The sequence below is a fragment of the Sus scrofa genome, chromosome 16 (assembly GCF_000003025.6).
Source record: "Sus scrofa isolate TJ Tabasco breed Duroc chromosome 16, Sscrofa11.1, whole genome shotgun sequence".
In the NCBI taxonomy this organism is placed as follows: Eukaryota; Metazoa; Chordata; class Mammalia; order Artiodactyla; family Suidae; genus Sus; species Sus scrofa.
Genome location: NC_010458.4, coordinates 76,386,486 through 76,404,514, shown reverse-complemented (window position 1 = coordinate 76,404,514; position 18,029 = coordinate 76,386,486). Strand labels below are relative to the sequence as shown.

General features: G+C 49.4%; 1 protein-coding gene across 1 annotated transcript in view; it reads left to right on the top strand.

The window, feature by feature from the left end:
* ADAMTS16 (ADAM metallopeptidase with thrombospondin type 1 motif 16) overlaps positions 1-18,029 on the top strand; it is a 164,333-nt gene that overhangs the window by 86,536 nt on the left and 59,768 nt on the right. Inside the window, 8 exon segments of the mRNA XM_021076731.1 lie at positions 3,469-3,564; positions 8,207-8,355; positions 9,725-9,897; positions 11,684-11,814; positions 13,701-13,824; positions 14,226-14,234; positions 14,237-14,469; positions 16,870-17,008. Of these exon segments, the coding sequence (XP_020932390.1) occupies positions 3,469-3,564; positions 8,207-8,355; positions 9,725-9,897; positions 11,684-11,814; positions 13,701-13,824; positions 14,226-14,234; positions 14,237-14,469; positions 16,870-17,008 (1,054 nt within the window).

Sequence of the window (18,029 nt, the reverse complement as noted above, 5' to 3'; positions counted from 1 at the left end):
CCAGAGGTACAAGCTCAGTAACTCAGAAAGGGTTTACTGAAAGCCAGGTAGGAGCTAAGCCCTATTCCAGGTACTGGTGGCCGTTATATAAAATTAGTTTACCATGTTATCTTATTTATTTATTGAGGGCATACCTCCAGCATATGGAAGTTCCCAGGCTAGGGATTGAATTGGAGCTGCAGCTGCCAGTCGACACCACAACCACAGCAACACAGGATCCTTAACCGACTGAGCAAGGCCAGGGATCAAACCCACATCCTCATGGATACTAGTCGGGTTCATTACCGCTAAGCCACAACATGAACTCCTAAAAATAGGTTAACATTTTAAAATATCATTTATTTGGTATCATCTTGCATAATCTCTGCAAGTGTCCCAGGATGTAGCACCACTGGCTCCTTCAGCCACAGTCGTGAACCCAGGCTGGGAGCCAGGTCTGTGCTCACATCTCCTCACGGCCTTGAAGTGAGAAAGGACACGTGCAGGAGTTTGTTGGCTGCCAGCCCCAGGCCCTGAGTTGGGCATGTGACTTACGACTGCTTCACTTAGTCCTTGGGACGAGTCGCTGGTCAGTGGCACAGGGCAAGGATACAGGTTCTGTCTACCCGGATGTGCCTGGCCCTGCCCACACCTCTCGGAAGCCCGCCCTCTCCCTGGACCACGTGTCCGTCCCCCTGACCTCACCGCGGGGTGGCCGCAGCTTTCACATCCACCTGGCAGTTGTCATTCCCTCACCCATCCGTGTGGTCACCTGTGTGTGCGCCCAGCCTCCTGAAGCCCTGGGTCTCTGGGAACCACCTTTCAGGGGGCAGGCCCACCTGCCCTGCTCCGCTGTCCAGATTCTGCCTGTGGTCCACCCAGACACAGGGCCTGGGCCGTGAGCTCCAGTTTCAAGGACGCTTTATTATTCTCCCTGGTGGTCTGTCGAGATGGCATCCCTACAAGCACAGGGAGCTTTCCACTTGTCTTCGGGGGGGACTCACGGACCCCCAGGCCTCTGCTTTATGGATGCCTGGAGGTCCTCTCATGCCTCTGATCTCTGAACATCTTTCTTGATGAGAACAGAGGCCCCAGCACAGCATACCCACTAGTGTCCCAAGACTAACCACCGCTGTGATACCTCTGCCCCAAGAGCACTTTCCGATCCCGCAGGACTCCAAGAAAAGAAGCCGTAATGGTGGAGCAGTTGTAGCCATAGGCGTTTACTATGAATTCCTCAAAAGTAAAGCAGTTCATCGGTACCCACATTAAAACCTGGACAGACTACATCTTTTTTTTTTTGATGATTTTTATTTTTTCTGCCGTAGCTGGTTTACAGGGTTCTGCCGATTTTCCACTGTACAGCAAGGTGACCCAGTCACACATACATGTACACATTCTTTTTCTCACATGATCAGGCTCCATCATAAGTGACTAGATATAGTTCCCAGTGCTACCCAGCAGAATCCCATTGCTCATCCATTCCAAAGGCAATTGTTTGCATCTGTTAACCCCAGAGTCCCAGGGCAGCGTACTTCTTAATATTCCATGTTCTGAAAAGCTGTCTTATTAGTGAAAGAGATATAAAAGCAGAAAAGATATAAAGCTGTGTCATTAACAGATACCTTAACTCTTAAATATGTGATAAGTAAAAGTATGCAGGAGATTTGAGAAGTAGTTTTATGAGGGTAGAATTACTATAGATGATGAAAAGGGACATTTTCCTGCGGTCACTCACACAGTGCAGAAAGCCTCGTGGGAGCACGTCTTTAGCATGAAAGGAATGAAACAGGGAATGAAATCAAGAATGCCGAGTTTTTGCCATCTTTCAAGCAGAACTATGTGGAAGTTTTGCTGCGTTGCATTTTCTTTACAGCACAAAGCATCCGGGAGGTGCAGCTCTGAAATGTCCTGGGAAATAGCGCAGCTCTTGTTCAAATATTCAGAACAGTTGTGCAGCTAATTTAAGAAGTGTTTGCATCACGTGCCGTGGAAGCTGCCACCAGCATTCCAGAAGGTCCCGTCGTTTCAGAGTCACACTGTCTGCCCTTCATTGAGATCTTCCTTTGGAGTTCCCGTCGTGGTGCAGTGGTTAACGAATCCGACTAGGAACCATGAGGTTGCGGGTTTGGTCCTGCCCTTGCTCAGTGGGTTAATGATCCAGCGTTGCCGTGAGCTGTGGTATAGGTTGCGGACGCGGCTCGGATCCCACGTTGCTGTGGCTCTGGTGTAGGCTGGCGGCTACAGCTCCGATTGGACCCCTAGCCTGGGACCCTCCATATGCCGCGGGAGCGGCCCAAGAAATAGCAAAAAGACAAAAAAAAAAAAAAAAAAGATCTTCCTTTGGGCTCAGAAGGACGTACGAGCAAAAAATAATTCTTACACGTGGAGAGGCTTTTATTGTGTGTAGACCTCAGATCTTGTTTATGTTAGGGACATAGCGCCCCTACAGGCCCTCCTTCCTCTGCACACGCATTTCTTATTTCTCATCTTCCATCCTTTGCACAAACCCTTTATTCCTGCCTCCCATTTTTTAGGGCTGCCCCCACGTCCTATGGAGGTTCCCTGGCTAGGGGTCAAATCGGAGCTCCAGCTGCCCGCCTACACCACAGCCACAGCAACGCAGGATCCGAACTGCATCTACAACTACACCACAGCTCACGGCAATGCCAGATCCTTCACCCAGTGAGCGAGGCCAGAGATCGAACCCGTGTCCTCATGAATACGAGTCAGGGTCGTTACTGCTGAGCCACGATGGGAACTCCTGTTCTTCCTGTCCTGAATGCCATCCTCAAGCTCAAGCATCCATTTCCTTGACTCCTTTCCTGGGTCCTCCGGGCAGAGCCCTCTTCTCCTTGGGGCAAGCCCACCCTGCCCTTGGAGGGGCGCCTCCCCTGTGTGACCCATGTGGAGATTTAGAGCAAATCTACTCCTCCAGGACTGTTCTTGAGAGAGTAGGTCTGGTCGTATTTCTTATGGAACCTCCTGGCCAGCAAGATACCTGGCACATTCTAGGCCGTCATCAAAGACTTGGGGATGGCGGATGGGTGGGTGGATAGACGAATGGAGGGGACAAGCCAGCACGTTTCAAAACCCTCTTTAACGTGGAAGAGAGGATTCAGACTTGGAGAGGTTAGTGAAAGATGGGGTCAGGAATGAATTATTGATTATCGTTACTTAATTTTAAGTTTTTGTAGTTTTCTTCAACCTCTGGATTAAGCGTAGTTTACTTTTTTTAAATTAGAAAGTATAATTGTGTTACGTTTATGATGAATAAATAGAAATAAATAAATAGGGTTTCAGGGATAAAGTAAGTGACACCAAGTCCAGACCCGCGTGTTCAGCGTCCTCCCTCTCTCACGTGCCCGTACTGCTCAGTCGACATCCGCTTTAGGTTGTATCAGTGTCTTTTCCCTTAAATTTTTCAGCGATATGTAATCATGGAATTATGGACTGTTTGTAACGCTAGCAACCCTTTTCTCCCTCTAGGACATCTGTAAAGCCCTGTGGTGCCACCGGATTGGAAGGAAATGCGAGACGAAGTTTATGCCAGCAGCAGAAGGCACTGTGTGTGGGCATGACATGGTAAGAAGCTAATCCTGGCACCTGGCCATAGTCAGATGTCCATCTTTCAACCCACACGTCTCTCCTGCTCTTGCCTTGATGTTTTGTAAGCTGTCTTTCTCATATATGTGTCTATACCCGCGTCAACAGGCTGTGTGTCACTGATATTAATTCTCTGAAGGGGACTCCCTTGCTCGTGTTTCCGCTGATATCATTGATGAGCTATCTGGAATTGATAAACCTAGATATTAGGCAACAGAGGGTGGCTGAATCTGTTGGATCAGGAGAAATGTAAACTCTTGGCCATCTTTTAATAATGCGAAGAACCAGCATGAAGCCATTCTGCGAAAGCCACAGAGCATCAATTTGAAAACTGGAAGAGACTCTTTTGACCTGCCATTGCTCCAGTGACAAAAAGAGAGATGCTCTCGTGGGGAAAAGGGGAAAGACGCAAGAGAACAAGTCTGATACTAACTGGGAGACAGCCACAGGGCTCTCATGTCAACTTAAAAATAAGGAGTTCCCGTCGCGGCTCAGTGGAAACAAACCTGACTAGTATCCATGAGGATGGAGGTTCGATCCCTGGCCTCACTCAGTGGGTTAAAGATCTGGCGTGGCTGTGGCTGTGGCGTAGGTCGGCAGCTGTAGCTCCGATTGGACCCCTAGCCTGGGAACCTCCATATGCTGTGGGTGCAGCCCTAAAAAAAAAGACCAAAAAATATACATCCCTTAAAAATAAGTTATCTTAACAATCAAGAGTAACATTTTAATCCTTTTGATGTAACCTGAGATTGTATTTTTTCAGGATATAAAAGACTGTCTACAAAGATAGGAACATATTGGGACCAAACTGTCACTGTAACCACTTTCATTCCATGCATTGTAACTGTTTAGTGCTGCAATGAATATGAAAAAGAAAGGTGGGCCTGACCGTCACTGAGCTAGTACATTCAAAGTCTGAGGTAAACACACCACCCCCTAAACACACGTAAATGTGAGTACAGATAGAAAGGATTCAAAGGTTGGTTTGTTTGTTGGTTTGTGTTGTCTTTTGTCTTTTTAGGGCCGCGCCTGCAGCATAAGGAGGTTCCCAGGCTGGGGGTCAAATTGGAGCTACAGCTGCAGGCCTACACCACAGCCACAGCAACGCCAGATCCAAGCCGCCTCTGTGACCTGCACCACAGCTCACAGCAATGCTGGATCCTTAACCCACTGAGTGAGGCCAGGGATCGAACCTGTGTCCTCATGAATGCTAGTCAGATTCGTTTCTGATGAGCCACGACAGGAACGCCCAAAACGATGCCTGTTTCTTGAAAGAACGGAAGCCCTTATGTGTTGCCTTGGTGATGGTTCGTACAGACAAGGCGTGTCTCTCCAGGCATCCTGCCTTCTTTAAACGCTGCCGTTTTCCCTGTTTCTCTGATACTGTAACTGCAGTGCTATCCTTGTGTTCTTGCTACAGTCTATTTACCTTGAAAGCATGAAAGCACAATTAAATTGGTGTTCGGGATATTTTCAGTTCTTTTTTCCTGTGTTTCCAAATAGAATGCTTTCCTTCATATTGAAAAGAATTAGAACAGCATGAGCCAGAATAGACGCCTACAAATGACACAGCCCTAAGTGGCCGCCCGGTGGCCACGGTGGGACCAGCATCAGAGGCTCGTGTCAGAGCTCCCTTTGGTGTTAGTTGTGTGTCTTTGTGTATCCTGGTTCACAGAGGTCTGTCCGCTTTATTGATTGAGACGCCTGCGTTGCCAGGCGCCAGTGTCCCAGCCCCTTGGGACATGCCAGCGCGATGGGCGTGTTCTATGCGACAGCTGTGCTGCTTCTGCGTCTTCCTCCTGGGTGGGAACCTGTGTCCATCCGTCTGCTGCCAGCACTGAGCTCTGTGTGGGCGTGTGTGGTGGGGAACCTGACTAGTGGTCAGAGCTTTCTTAGAGGCCAGCGCCGTTCTTCGGTCACTGCACACATGCAACCCTCTCAGGCACCCGGAGGGTGAGCCTATGGCAGCTCCCACTGCCCAGCCCAGAACTCCAGGCAAAGGACGCTGGGCTCCTCTGTGCCCACGCTGTGAGAGATCCAGAACAGGGGGGTCGGGACCACAGCCTGGATACACGCCAGGGCAGATGCCAGTTCTTTAAGAATCCCTAATGTAAGACTTTTTTAATTAATTTATTTTTTTTCCGCTGTACAGCATGGGGACCAAGTTACACATATGTGTATACATACTTTTCCTCCCACTGTTGTATTGCATTGTGAGTATCTAGACATAGTTCTCAGAGCTACGCAGCAGGATCTCATTGTAAATCCATGCCAAGAGCAATAGTTTGCACCTGTTAACCCCAAGCTCCCAATCCCTCCCACTCCCTCCCTCTCCGCCTAGGCAGCCACAAGTCTATTCTCCAAGTTTATGATTTTCTTTTCTGTGGAAACGTTCATTTGTGCTCTATATTAGATTCCAGTTATAAATGATATCATATGGCATTTATCTTTCTCTTTCTGACTTGGTTCACTCAGTATAAGAGTCTCTAGTTCCATCCATGTTGCTGCAAAGGGCATTATGTCATTCTTTTTTATGGGTGAGTAGTATTCCATTGTGCATGTATACCACAGCTTCCTAATCCAGTCATCTGTTGATGGACATTTGGGTTGTTTCCATGTCTTAGCTATTGTGAAGAGCGCTGCAGTGAACGTGCAGGTGCATGTGTCTCTTTTAAGGAAAGTTTTGTCTGGATATATGCCCAAAAGTGGGATTGCTGGGTCATATGGTAGTTCTATGTATAGTTTTCTAAGATACCTCCATACTGTTCTTCATAGTGGTTGTACCAGCTTACATTCCCACCAACAGTAGAGGAGGGTTCCCTTTTCTCCACATAACAAGTTCCTCCAGCACTTGTTATTTGTGGACTTATTAATGATGGCCATTCTGACTGGTGTGAGGTAGTATCTCACGGTAGTTTTGATTTGCATTTCTCTAATAATCAGGGATGTTGAGCATTTTTTCCTAATGTAAGATTAAACCAGTTCTCATGATGTGATTATGTGGCATTTGGTGCAAGGCACTTGGCCTGTGTCATTAAAGTGGGCCTTTGGGACAAGTCAGTCTGGTGATGCAAACAATTACACTAAGAATGGAGAGGCAATGAGGTCCTGCTCTACAGCGCAGGGAGCTCTATCCAGTCTCTTGGGATAGAACTTTATGGAAGATAATATGAGAAAAAGTATGTATACGTATATATGTGTGTGTGTGACTGGGTCACTATGCTGTACAGCAGAAATTGACACAACGCTGTAAATCTACGGTTTAATGAAAAAACTTTGGGAGTTCCCTTTGTGGCTTAGTGGTAATGAACCTGACTAGTATCCATGAGGATGCAGGTTCAAACCCTGGCCTCGCTCAGTGGATTAAGGATCCAGGATCGCCATGAGCTGTGGGGTAGGTCACAGATGTGGCTCGGATCCCGTGTGGCCATGGCTGTGTAGGCCCACAGCTGCAGCTCTGATGAACCCCTGACTTGGGAATGTCCATATGCTGCACATGTGACTCTAAAAAGCAGAAACAAACTTAAAAAAAAATAATAAACATAAAAGGTAAAAAAAAAAAATAAACTCTAAATTTTGGAAAAATGGTCAACTTTTTCTGTATTTAAAAACGAAACTAGACCAAATTTTAATAAAGCCACATTTAAATATCCAGGGCAAAATGAAACAATCTAACCTAAACAGGTTCCACTTAGGCTTTAGGTCAAGTTATTGGCTTGACCGTGACCATGGAGGAAGATGTAACCAAGTGACTTTAAACCAGCACTTTGTGTGTCTCGAGTAGAATGGATCCAGTAGACACAGCACTGCAGGGAAACTTGAGCTGTTTTCAGCAATCCCTCCATATGGATGGGTTGGTTTGGCTCTTCTAAAACTATTATTTTTTATAGACGCCTACACGACACTTTGCTGGCAGAATGCAGCTGTGCCCAGTGAGGGGATCCATCAGTGGAAAAACCACTGCCATTGAACACGAAGCTACACCCTGTGCAGCTTTCGTGTGTGGTGAGGGTGAAGAACCCACGTGGATATTAGCAGAATTAACATCGACCAGCACTTCTTTGGAGGAAGGGAGCTGAGTGCGTCTCGAGCCCCACAGCGACAGGGGGAGCTCTGTGTGGGCTGTTTCATCACCCCGGAAAGCCGTGTGGCCTCGGACACGCATCACTTCTAACCCCCAGGCTCCTGGCCCCGGGGCTCAGGAGCCAGAAATGCCAAGGTGCGGGGCCCCGTGGAACCTCCGGCTGGGCCTTTCCACCTGCCGGTCAGTCTGTTCCGCCAGCAAGGTGTGAAGAGCACGTTGTCTCCAGGAAGATCGGCCTTCAGTCCCGGAGACTGAACCGCTGGCCTGAACGTTCTCGCCGCAGGACGAAACGCCACCTGTTACGTTCCAGCGGCTGAGACAGGTGTCCAAAGATGCCTGTTATCCCTTTACGTGGGTTTGCAGAAGGAGGTTGGGTTTGGAAAGGAAAGAGAAGCAGCAGTGAGTGCGTGTGTGTTGTGTGCTCCCCGAGGGCTGGTGTTGGCCCATGTCACCGAACTCCCCACCCCGGGGCGTTCGTACGGATCCATCCGCTATCGACACACAGTTTACATAACCCGTTTTTCTTTCAATTTTCAGTGGTGCCGCGGAGGCCAGTGTGTGAAGTACGGTGACGAAGGCCCCAAGCCCACCCACGGCCACTGGTCGGACTGGTCGCCCTGGTCCCCTTGCTCCAGGACCTGCGGGGGAGGGGTGTCTCACAGGGACCGGCTCTGCACAAACCCCAGGTGGGCGCCTCACCTCCCCACTCCCCACCTGCTATCTCTGCTGTGAACCTTCCAGGCAGCATGTGCACGTGGACGTGAGCGCGGTGAAAGCAATCCTGTGTTTCCCATATTACGGTAAAAGAATGCGAGGTCAGAAAGCCGTTTAAGGAGCTCCCGCTGTGGCTCAGCCGGAATGAACCCGACTAGTATCCATGAGGATGCGGGTTTGATCCCTGGCCCTGCACAGCGGGTTAAGGGTCTGAGGTTGCCTTGAGCTGAGGTGTAGGTCATAGATGCGACTTGGATCCCGTGTTGCTGTGGCTGTGGTGTAGGCCGGCAGCTGTAGCTCTGATTCAACCCCTAGCCTGGGAACCTCCATATGCTGTGGGTACAGCCAAGAAACAAAGAAGAAAAGGGAGAGAGAGAGAGAAAGAGAAAGGAAAGAAGGAAGGGAGGAAGCCCTAAAGCATTTCTTGTACAATGATGTCTTTTTGATATAACGTAACTATCCAACCACAGCAAAAGTAGCAGACCTGGCCATGATATTCAGGGACTGGATTTGAACCAAGTTTACTTGAAATGCCAAGGTTCTGCCTAAAAGAAGGAAATAATTCAAAAAAGTATAGAGAATACAAACAAGGAAGAATCAATAAGAACAATTTTTTTCATGTGGAAAAACCAAAAATCATGGTTTTTCATCAGATGTATATATCTTCACAGACATGGTTTCATCATGTCTTCTTTGGAGATAAGGATGCTAAAAGCAGTCACCATGCAGTGGAGAGGATTCTTTTAATCCTCCTTTCTCACCTTTATCTGTTTAACTTTGTCAAGACACAAGTAGAATGATTCACTTCAGTCCTGTCTTTAACGCATGAGACCACATCGGGTGCTCTCGTCCTGGTGTGTCCATGAGACTTCAAGGGCATGAGAGGGGGGTTTGCTGTCCCTTCCACACAGTGGAAGCTGACCACTTGTCTGTCCCCATCCGGTGTCCTGGCCGTGTCGCAAACAAGCTGGGAATGGAGAGACGTCTCCATCTGGAGAGGAAGTGGTTGAATTTCCATCTTAGTTCTGGCTTCCATCAGCTGCTCCCCCTTAGCCGACTCCCCTTTATAGCATCTAGAGAACAGCAGTACTCAGCCTGCCTCCTGCAGAGAGATGCGCAAAAACACAAACTCAGATTCCCAGGTTCCCACCTGTTCTTCCAAATAACACCTATATCGTTAATATGTAAGAAAGTGCCAGAGACTTCTTAGAACTGCACTTTGCTTACTGGTTGACGGTATCTGGGCATCACCTGGTCCCTCTCTCCAAGAAGCCTCATTTCAAGGGAGGGCTAAGTCGCCCTGGAGAGGTACGGTTTCTAACGGTGCAGTGTACATTCCAGTCCATCGCATGGAGGGAAGTTTTGCGTGGGCTCCACGCGGACGCTGAAGCTTTGCAACAGTCAGAAATGTCCCCGCGACAGCGTTGACTTCCGTGCGGTGCAGTGCGCCGAGTACAATAGCAAACGGTTCCGAGGATGGCGCTACAAGTGGAAACCGTACACCCACGTGGAAGGTAAATCTCAAATCCCGAGAGCCGGCAATAGCCTGTACCTCGTTGTCTTTGCTCTTGAAAGAACTGCATGGTGGCTAGTGTGGGTCCAGAGAGACCCGATATTGCTCTGCGAGGCCAAGGTCGCGAATTCTTTTTTGGTTGTTAGTTTGATTCTGCCCGCCTCAAGGCCGCTGGCATCTTATCTAAACCTGACTAGCTGTGTGCTCAGAAAAAAGCCAGCGAGACAGCTTGTGCCTGTGCCCAAGACCATAACATCTTCAAAGAAGTGATAAAAAGCTCAACTAAATGATTTCTTGATAATGAAACTATTCTTTTTTAATTACAAATCACGGTAGCCAGTGGTGATATGGCTATGAGCATGCCACCCACTGGACACTTAAAACTGCCAGAAAATGAAAGAAAGATGCCCATGTCTTTTGGAACATCAGATAACATACTGTATTTGAAAGGTTTGATCTACAACTTATAAACCACGAAGTTTATTTGTACTGTATGTAAGATTTCACTCTCCAGCTGGGGAGACATATGTATTATCCTTATGATTACAAATAGCTTGCATTTGGTGGCTCCACAAGTACAATGTAGGAATAAATTCAAAGAACACAGTATCATCTCATTCTTTGAAATGAGAATATTGCCCAGCAAACACTTGAGAAATACGTAAGTGGGGCCATTTCACCTGGCATTTTCTCTCATTGCCCCAATATAGATACATATAATATTTTCATGGTGAGAGGTGTATGAAATTAGAAAACTCTGGAGGCACAAGTTTAGCCATTTTACACAAAGCCTTTTCTGGGTTGGGTTTTTATTCCTAAACCCAGAAAATTAAGCCAGTGAGAAACAAATAGGAGAAAAGTGGACAAAGCATTTTGAAAAACCAGTGACAAAAAATAAGTGTGCTTTTCCTGACTTTGCTAGTTTTCAGCAAATAAATTCATTAATCATGGAAAAGCGGATATTAAATTTGATTCTTAGACTTGTTCTGTTGGGTCTCTTATCCTGCACAATAAAGAAAATATTTGTCGGTGCGTCTTGGGCCCGTGAAAACCCCTAAGGAAGACAGAGTTTTATTGTCAGCTGTTCCATTCTTTACCAAGAAGAGAACGGAGGAACAAAACTTTCTGCAAAAGTTTTATATTAGCCACATAAATCATGAATCCTTGAAAGGGATTACTGGAGCGGAAGTGAACTTGACCTGCCAGTTTTAAGTGTATAGTGAGACCCTGCATCAGTCTTTTTTGACAATCCATTATATTTATGAAAAAACAATGCTTTCTGGAGTCTTCCATCCAAAGTCTTCCCTTTTTAGATTTAAAAAATAGTATGCATTTCTAGTAACTGCACTAGCTATCAAGGAATCTTGTGATTATGTAATCATCGTATTAACGTGTTATTTGTAAGAATTTTGTGTATTGCTGCAAAATGGTAGTGACTTTTTGCCTTTCTATAAAGAATAGTTTTATACTAGTGAAATAGTTGTAGTTCAAGTCAACAAATGTTTATTGAATGCCTACTATGTGCCAACAGCTACATACAGAACAAGGACCAATAAAGGACACAGTAGAGTAAAAATTAGTGGTGAAGCTTTTAAAACATGATCAAAAATTGAAGGGGAAAAGCCAAGCCTAGAACAATTTTTTAAAAAATGTCTGTGCAATGTATTATTTTGTGGGAATGATTTTATGGGCAAAAAAGAAAAAAAAAGTCTAAAATTTAGAGCAAAAAAATGATCAGAGCTTAAGTATCTCTCTTATTTGTGTTTGTGTGTGTATTTCTTTTTAAGATCAGGACTTATGCAAACTCTACTGTATCGCAGAAGGATTTGATTTCTTCTTTTCTTTGTCAAATAAAGTCAAAGATGGGACTCCATGCTCGGAGGATAGCCGTAATGTTTGTATAGATGGGATATGTGAGGTAATAATGATCGTTCATTCGTTCAACAAACATCTCCCGACAGTCCGCTTTGTGCCAGGCCTCCTGCCAGGGGCTAGAGAGACCAGACCTTTGAAACACCCCCTTTCCCCCGCAGTCACAGCCCGGGGGGCAGAAAGCTAGGTGGACGCACATGTAGACACGCGGTGGCCTGGGACCATGGGGGGTGCGTGCGGAGCCCAGGGAGAGAGAGAGAGCGCCTGCTGCTTTCTTAGATGTGGACCTGGGAGGTTTGCAGGGCTCCTGGGGCAGCAGCCAGCTCCGAAAGCAGGTGTCGGAGGAGGGTGTGGGGCAGAGCGGGGAGGGGAACCCGGAGATACAGGAAACCTCGGGCTGCTAGGAACCGGATCTCAGGGGTCAGAGTACCAGGGGCAGGCGGGGCTGGGGGACGCCGAGGGGGGTGACGGAGGGCTACCTCTCTCAAAGGGCCTTTTTCTGCCAGCACGAGGAGTTGGGGTTTTATCCTGCTGTCCCCGTGGAAGGCCCTGGAGTTGGGGAGGAGCCGGGTCACAGGATGAGACCGCAGGAGCGGGGCGGTGGCATCAGAGTAACTGAAGACAGGGACGGCCGAGAGCAGAGGGCACTTTGCATCTCTCGTGGGGTCTCCGCAGGATCGGCCGCCTCACTTCTGTTGGCCGGGGACTGAGGACCGGGGCTGCAAAGGGTGGGCGGCTGGCTGGGCGCACACGAAGCCCTTAGCTGGTCGCCTTGCCCAGAAGTGAGACATTTATTGTCTGCAAGGGGAGGGTGTTACATGCAGTGATAAATAGCTTACTCAGCTTGTGTCTTCAGTGGAGTCCAAAGACCTGGCCCCAGGCCTGATGTCCTCCAAGGTGAACGGCCTTGACCGCAGTAAAGCTGCGACATCCGCTGAGATCCTCCGTGTAATTGTCTCAGTGCAGGAAGATTAGACGAAGGGCAGACACTGTGCAGATCTCTTAGCTTTCAGATGCTCAAATCTCCACCCACTGTGCCTGCTCACTGGTGGATGTGTTAAATGCATCACTGTTCTACGCATTCTCAGTGACACAGTGTCGCAGTCCCTCGCCTGTACTTCTGAAATTCAAAGACCTGTGCAGGGGAGCGTGCACTTGGCTGACCTGAACCTACTTGGTGGCGAAACTGCCTGGAGTTGCCGTGAGACTGTCAGCTGTGTTTGTCCCGCTCAGTGTGGAGACAGGTGCATTTTAGAAACACCACTGCTGCCCAGGTCCTGCTGGGACTCCCAATGCTATTGCGAATTACCTTCCTACGATCCAAAAAAACACTGAGTTCTGAGGTGCATCTGGCCCGAGGATTTCAAACAAGGGCTCGTGGACTCCAGGCACTTCATTCCTGAGGGGATTTTTCCCTATCAACCCCACATTCTTTGTTAGGGGAGGTAAACCTAGCCAGCGCCACTGAATTAGAAAGAGCTGCTAAAATTCTAAGACCGTCCCCGGATGCGCCCTTGACCTAAGTCACTGCTGGGAACGATCCCCTGTGGCCGGTGCTCCTTCTCTGCCTCTGCCCAGGGTGATTCCAAAGCACGAGGGGCATCTAGTGGGCCCTCGTGGGGCCGCACGGCTTGTCATCTTGTGCTGAGCGCTTTCCGTGGGTCTGAATGTCACAACCCGAGAAACTCAGGGCTCACGCTAGGACAGTCCTGCAGCCATGCCAATGAGGACAGCTCGTTGGCCACGCGAAGGTCTCCTCCTTTGGATGGAAGCGTAGAATTCCAGCCTCACAGGGCACATACTGGGTATCCAATAAACATTTGTTACCTCGCCTGTGTTGGCGAAACTGTCCAGACCCTGGGAGGAGGTTCGTGACGTCGCTCCTGTTGTCTTTTCTTGCATGAATGACACGTGACCTGGCGGGTGCCGCAGAGGGTGGGATGTGACAACGTCCTGGGATCCGACGCCGTGGAGGACTCCTGCGGTGTGTGCCGAGGGAATAACTCCAGCTGCACGATGCACAAGGGCCTCTACGCCAAGCAGCATCGCACCAACCGTGAGTCCGCCACCCGCGCTGCCCGCAGGGCTGAGCAAAGATTGAAATGCATCTGCTTGGTGGGAAGGCCGGACGGGGGTGTCGTGGAAACAGCAGGCGAGCCTCAGAGCCCTACCCGGACTCCTGGCCTGCTTTGCTTCTCAGACCTCCTGTTGTGATGGGAAGGGGTTGCTAGGTTATTTCAATGAAAATGATTCTTAGAAACAGGGAGCATTACAATCGCTCTGCTCCAATTTTTTAAGTCATTTGTAGGACTCAGGGACCTTGACTGCCAAACCAGATCTCCAGGTTCCAAATTCTGATTCTCAGGTTTGGTGCTGGGGAACCAGAGGTCCTTAGGGATTCGCCTTGGCCCTCCTGGATGAAGCGCCTCATTCTGCTCCCCCGTTTCCTTGCTCCAGAGTATTATCAGGTGTCTCCATCCCTGCTGGAGCCCGGAGCATTCGCATCTACGAAGTGAACGTATCTACCTCCTATATTTCTGTACGAAATACTCTCAAAAAATACTACCTGAACGGACACTGGATGGTGGACTGGCCCGGCCGGTACAAGTTTTCAGGAAGCTCCTTCAACTACAGGCGGTCCTACAAGGAGCCCGAGACTTTGACCTCCCCTGGACCGACCAACGAGACGCTCATCGTGGAGGTAGACGCCCGCCTCTGCGTTTAGGGCTTAGGGTTGGGGTCTGGGGGTGTGTTTGTAGGTTCAAGGCTGTCGGCGTAACTTTGCACATACGGAAAAATTGTTTGTGGTTAGATAGTGTCTCAGCATCAAGACTAATCAATACGCAGACTGAACGGGCGGTGGACTTATTTTGATCATCTTTCATTACTAGGTGATGATGAGATTTGGTTTTGGTTTTGGTTTTGGTCTTTTAGGGCCGCACCCACAGCATATGGAGGTTCCCAGGTTAGGGGTTGAATCGGAGCTGTAGCCACCAGCCTATACCACAGCCACAGCAACACGGGGTCTGAGCCACCTCTGCGACCTACACCATAGCTCACGGCAGCGCTGGATCCTTAACCCACTCAGTGAGGCCAGGGATCAAACCCCTGTCCTTGTGGATGCTAGTTGGGTTCGTGAACCGCTGAGCCATGGTGGGAACTCCGAGGTTTGTAATTACATGTCTCATGCAGCTCCCGTTTTTGCATCGTTACCAGTCACCTTTGACCAGAGTCTGCTTCTCTCCTGTGAGCTCTGCGGCCGTGAGAAGCAGCCACTGTGGGTGGCTGTGTCTGTGCAGTTGGGGTGGCATCAGCGTTCCTCTGGGTCCTGTGGAAATGGGAGATGAGAACCCCTCACAGGGGCCCAGGGCCTGGCAAGTGGCCACACACTCCCCTCCCACGCCTGTGTCCTACCAGAGGCTGCAGGGCTCACGAGAGCCAGTCGGGCATCTTGCGACAATGTAATTTGTCCCCGTGGGACTGGGCAAATGGAGACAACAGGCAGCAGACATGCTAATTCCTTACTTTTGATATTTCTGTGCACATTTAAAGAACAGACTTAGTTAAAAAATTGCCCTCTCAGCCCACACCTAGGAGTGCAGGTGTCAGAACCAGCCAGATGCCCGCCACCCACTCTCCAGGCCTCGCAGCCCCACCCCGTCGTCCTCGTATCTTCTCGGGAGGTGCCTCTTCTCCACGTGTCCACCTCCACCCCCGTCCTGGCCTTGAGCGTCCTCCTCCGCCCCTCTGTAAACGTATGCACCCTGAATTCTTGCCTTGGTTATTTCTCTCTCAGCATCTTAGGCTTTAGCTTTAATACTCATGGAGAAAGAGAGAGAGATGGGTCAGGGCTGAAAGTGATCCAGGCTTATTGGGAACTGTTTCTGAAACAATTAGGGTCACAGAGCCTCAGGGCGTCCATCAGGCGACAGAGTGGCACAACGGCCGTGCAGTGCAGCCACCTGTCCGGGGCTCACACCTGTCCACAGCATCTTCCCAACTAGACTGGAGCTGTGTTGCCAAGGAGGGACCGTGGTGCTGGGGAGTCAGGGAAGGCCTGGTGACTTATCCACTGGGACCTCACACCAAGGACCAGCAGGGCTCCAAGGCTCAGAGATGGGTTTTCCATCAACAGGCTAACAATGAGGTTTCAATAAAAAAAATAACCTCTCGCCAAGCTCGGGATGGGACTCTGTTTGGAGGAAAAAGGGAACTGGTCCATGTGGCTGGGTTTCCAGCTCGGAGGTGACGAGTCCAAATGCAATTCCGTGTGCGCAGTGTGAGCACAGGATGCTCACCTGTCAGATCGTCTGTACTGGTGAGAGATCTTTTGCAGCTGCGAAGTTCGTGTCAGTAGGCAAAAGGCACCTGCACAGGAGGAAGGACTCAGACTTAGCTGTGATGCTGCACGGATGAGACCCACTTAGCTGTTTGGGGTGTTCGGAGCCTGCTAGGACATGTGAAGGCGCCTTTTAGGTATTGCTTTCTGATTTGCTCTGATGGAGGGGACCGGTGGGGCTCCCTTGAAAACACCAAGGGAGGAGTTCCCCTCGTGGTGCGGTGATTAACAAATCCGACTAGGAACCATGAGGTTTCGAGTCCGATCCCTGGCCTTGCTCAGTGGGTTAAAGATACGGCGTTGCAGTGAGCTGTGGTGTAGGTTGCAGACGCGGCTCGGATCCCGCGTTGCTGTGACTCTGGTGTAGGCCAGTGGCTACAGCTCCGATTCAACCCCTAGCCTGGGAACCTCGATATGCCACGGGAGTGGCCTGAGAAAAAGGCAAAAAGACAAAACAAACAAACAAAAACACACTGAGGGAAAGAAGCAAAGGCTCTTGTTCCGTTGAAGTCTAGGGAGGGAACACGAAATGGAAGGCAAAAGAGACAAGCGTCTATATGTTTTTGTACATGTCCTTGAGTCTAGTTTATTTCCATTTAGAAAGTGAATGTAAATTTTGAAGGTGGACCGTGCTTATTTTATCATCATAATCTCTGTTGCTAATACTCATGTTTCAAGTAGTTTAAAACAAATAAACACATTAGCTTCTATGTACTGGATCCACTTGGACTCGTTTCACTTCTCCCTTTTCCGATTTTGTAGCTGCTGTTCCAGGGGAGGAACCCCGGCATTGCCTGGGAATACTCGGTGCCGAGGCTGGGGAGTGAGAAGAAGCTCCGTGCCCAGCCCAGCTACACATGGGCCACTATCCGCTCGGAGTGCTCCGTCTCCTGCGGAGGGGGTAGGTCACTTCCCACAGCTCTCCTGGTGATGGGCACGGGGCGGGGGGCACCTTCAGGCCATGGGGCACACTCACCTGGTCTTCACCACATTTCCCTGGTCCTCATCACCCTGGACCAGTCCTCATCACACTACCCTCATCCCCATCCCTCTGCCCTGGCCCCCATCACTCTGCCCTGGTCCCACCGCTCCTCCCTGGCCCTCATCACTCTTCCCTGGTCCCCACCACTCCGCCCTGGTCCCATCCCCTGCCTGCCCCATCGCTCCGCCCTGGCCTCATCACCCGCCTGGTCTTATCACTTCCTGTCCTATCACTCTTCCCTGGCCCCCATCGCTCTGCCCTGGCCCCCATCCCTCTGCCCTGGTCCTCATCACTCTGCCCTGGTCCCCACCACTCCGCCCTGGTCCCCATCCCTCTGCCCTGGCCCCCATCGCTCCGCCCTGGCCCCCATCGCTCTTCCCTGGTCCCCACCACTCCGCCCTGGCCCCCATCCCTCTACCCTGGTCCTTATCACTCTTCCCTGGCCCCATCCCTCTGCCCTGGTCCCCATCGCTCTGCCTTGGTCCCCATCGCTCTGCCAAAGTTCTCATCAGGTCCATCTGGGAAGCCCAGGGCTTCTACCCGCAGGGGCCGTAGTCTTTCCAGAGGCAGCGTAGAGAGCAGTGCTGCAGAAGGTCACTTGAAAGCCTGAGCTACCCTCTCTCATTCACCTGTGTAAGCATGTGATCTTAAGGAGGTGGTTTAGTGAACGGACGTCTGCTTTTCATCGAGTTGAAGATTTCTGAAGGGTTATTTTGTTATTAGTGATTATCCCAATGAGCATCATTCAAATTATTATGTGTTTCATGTTGATGATGAGAAATAGAAACTTCATGGAAACTATAGTGATATAAAGTGATGGGTATCAAATGGTCTTGTTCAAAAAATTTATTGGACAGAAATTTGCTCTAAGGTCATAAATTTAAATTCATTCAGAAAGTATAAGAATTTTATGAAAGTCGCTGTGAAAATGACAAGAGAC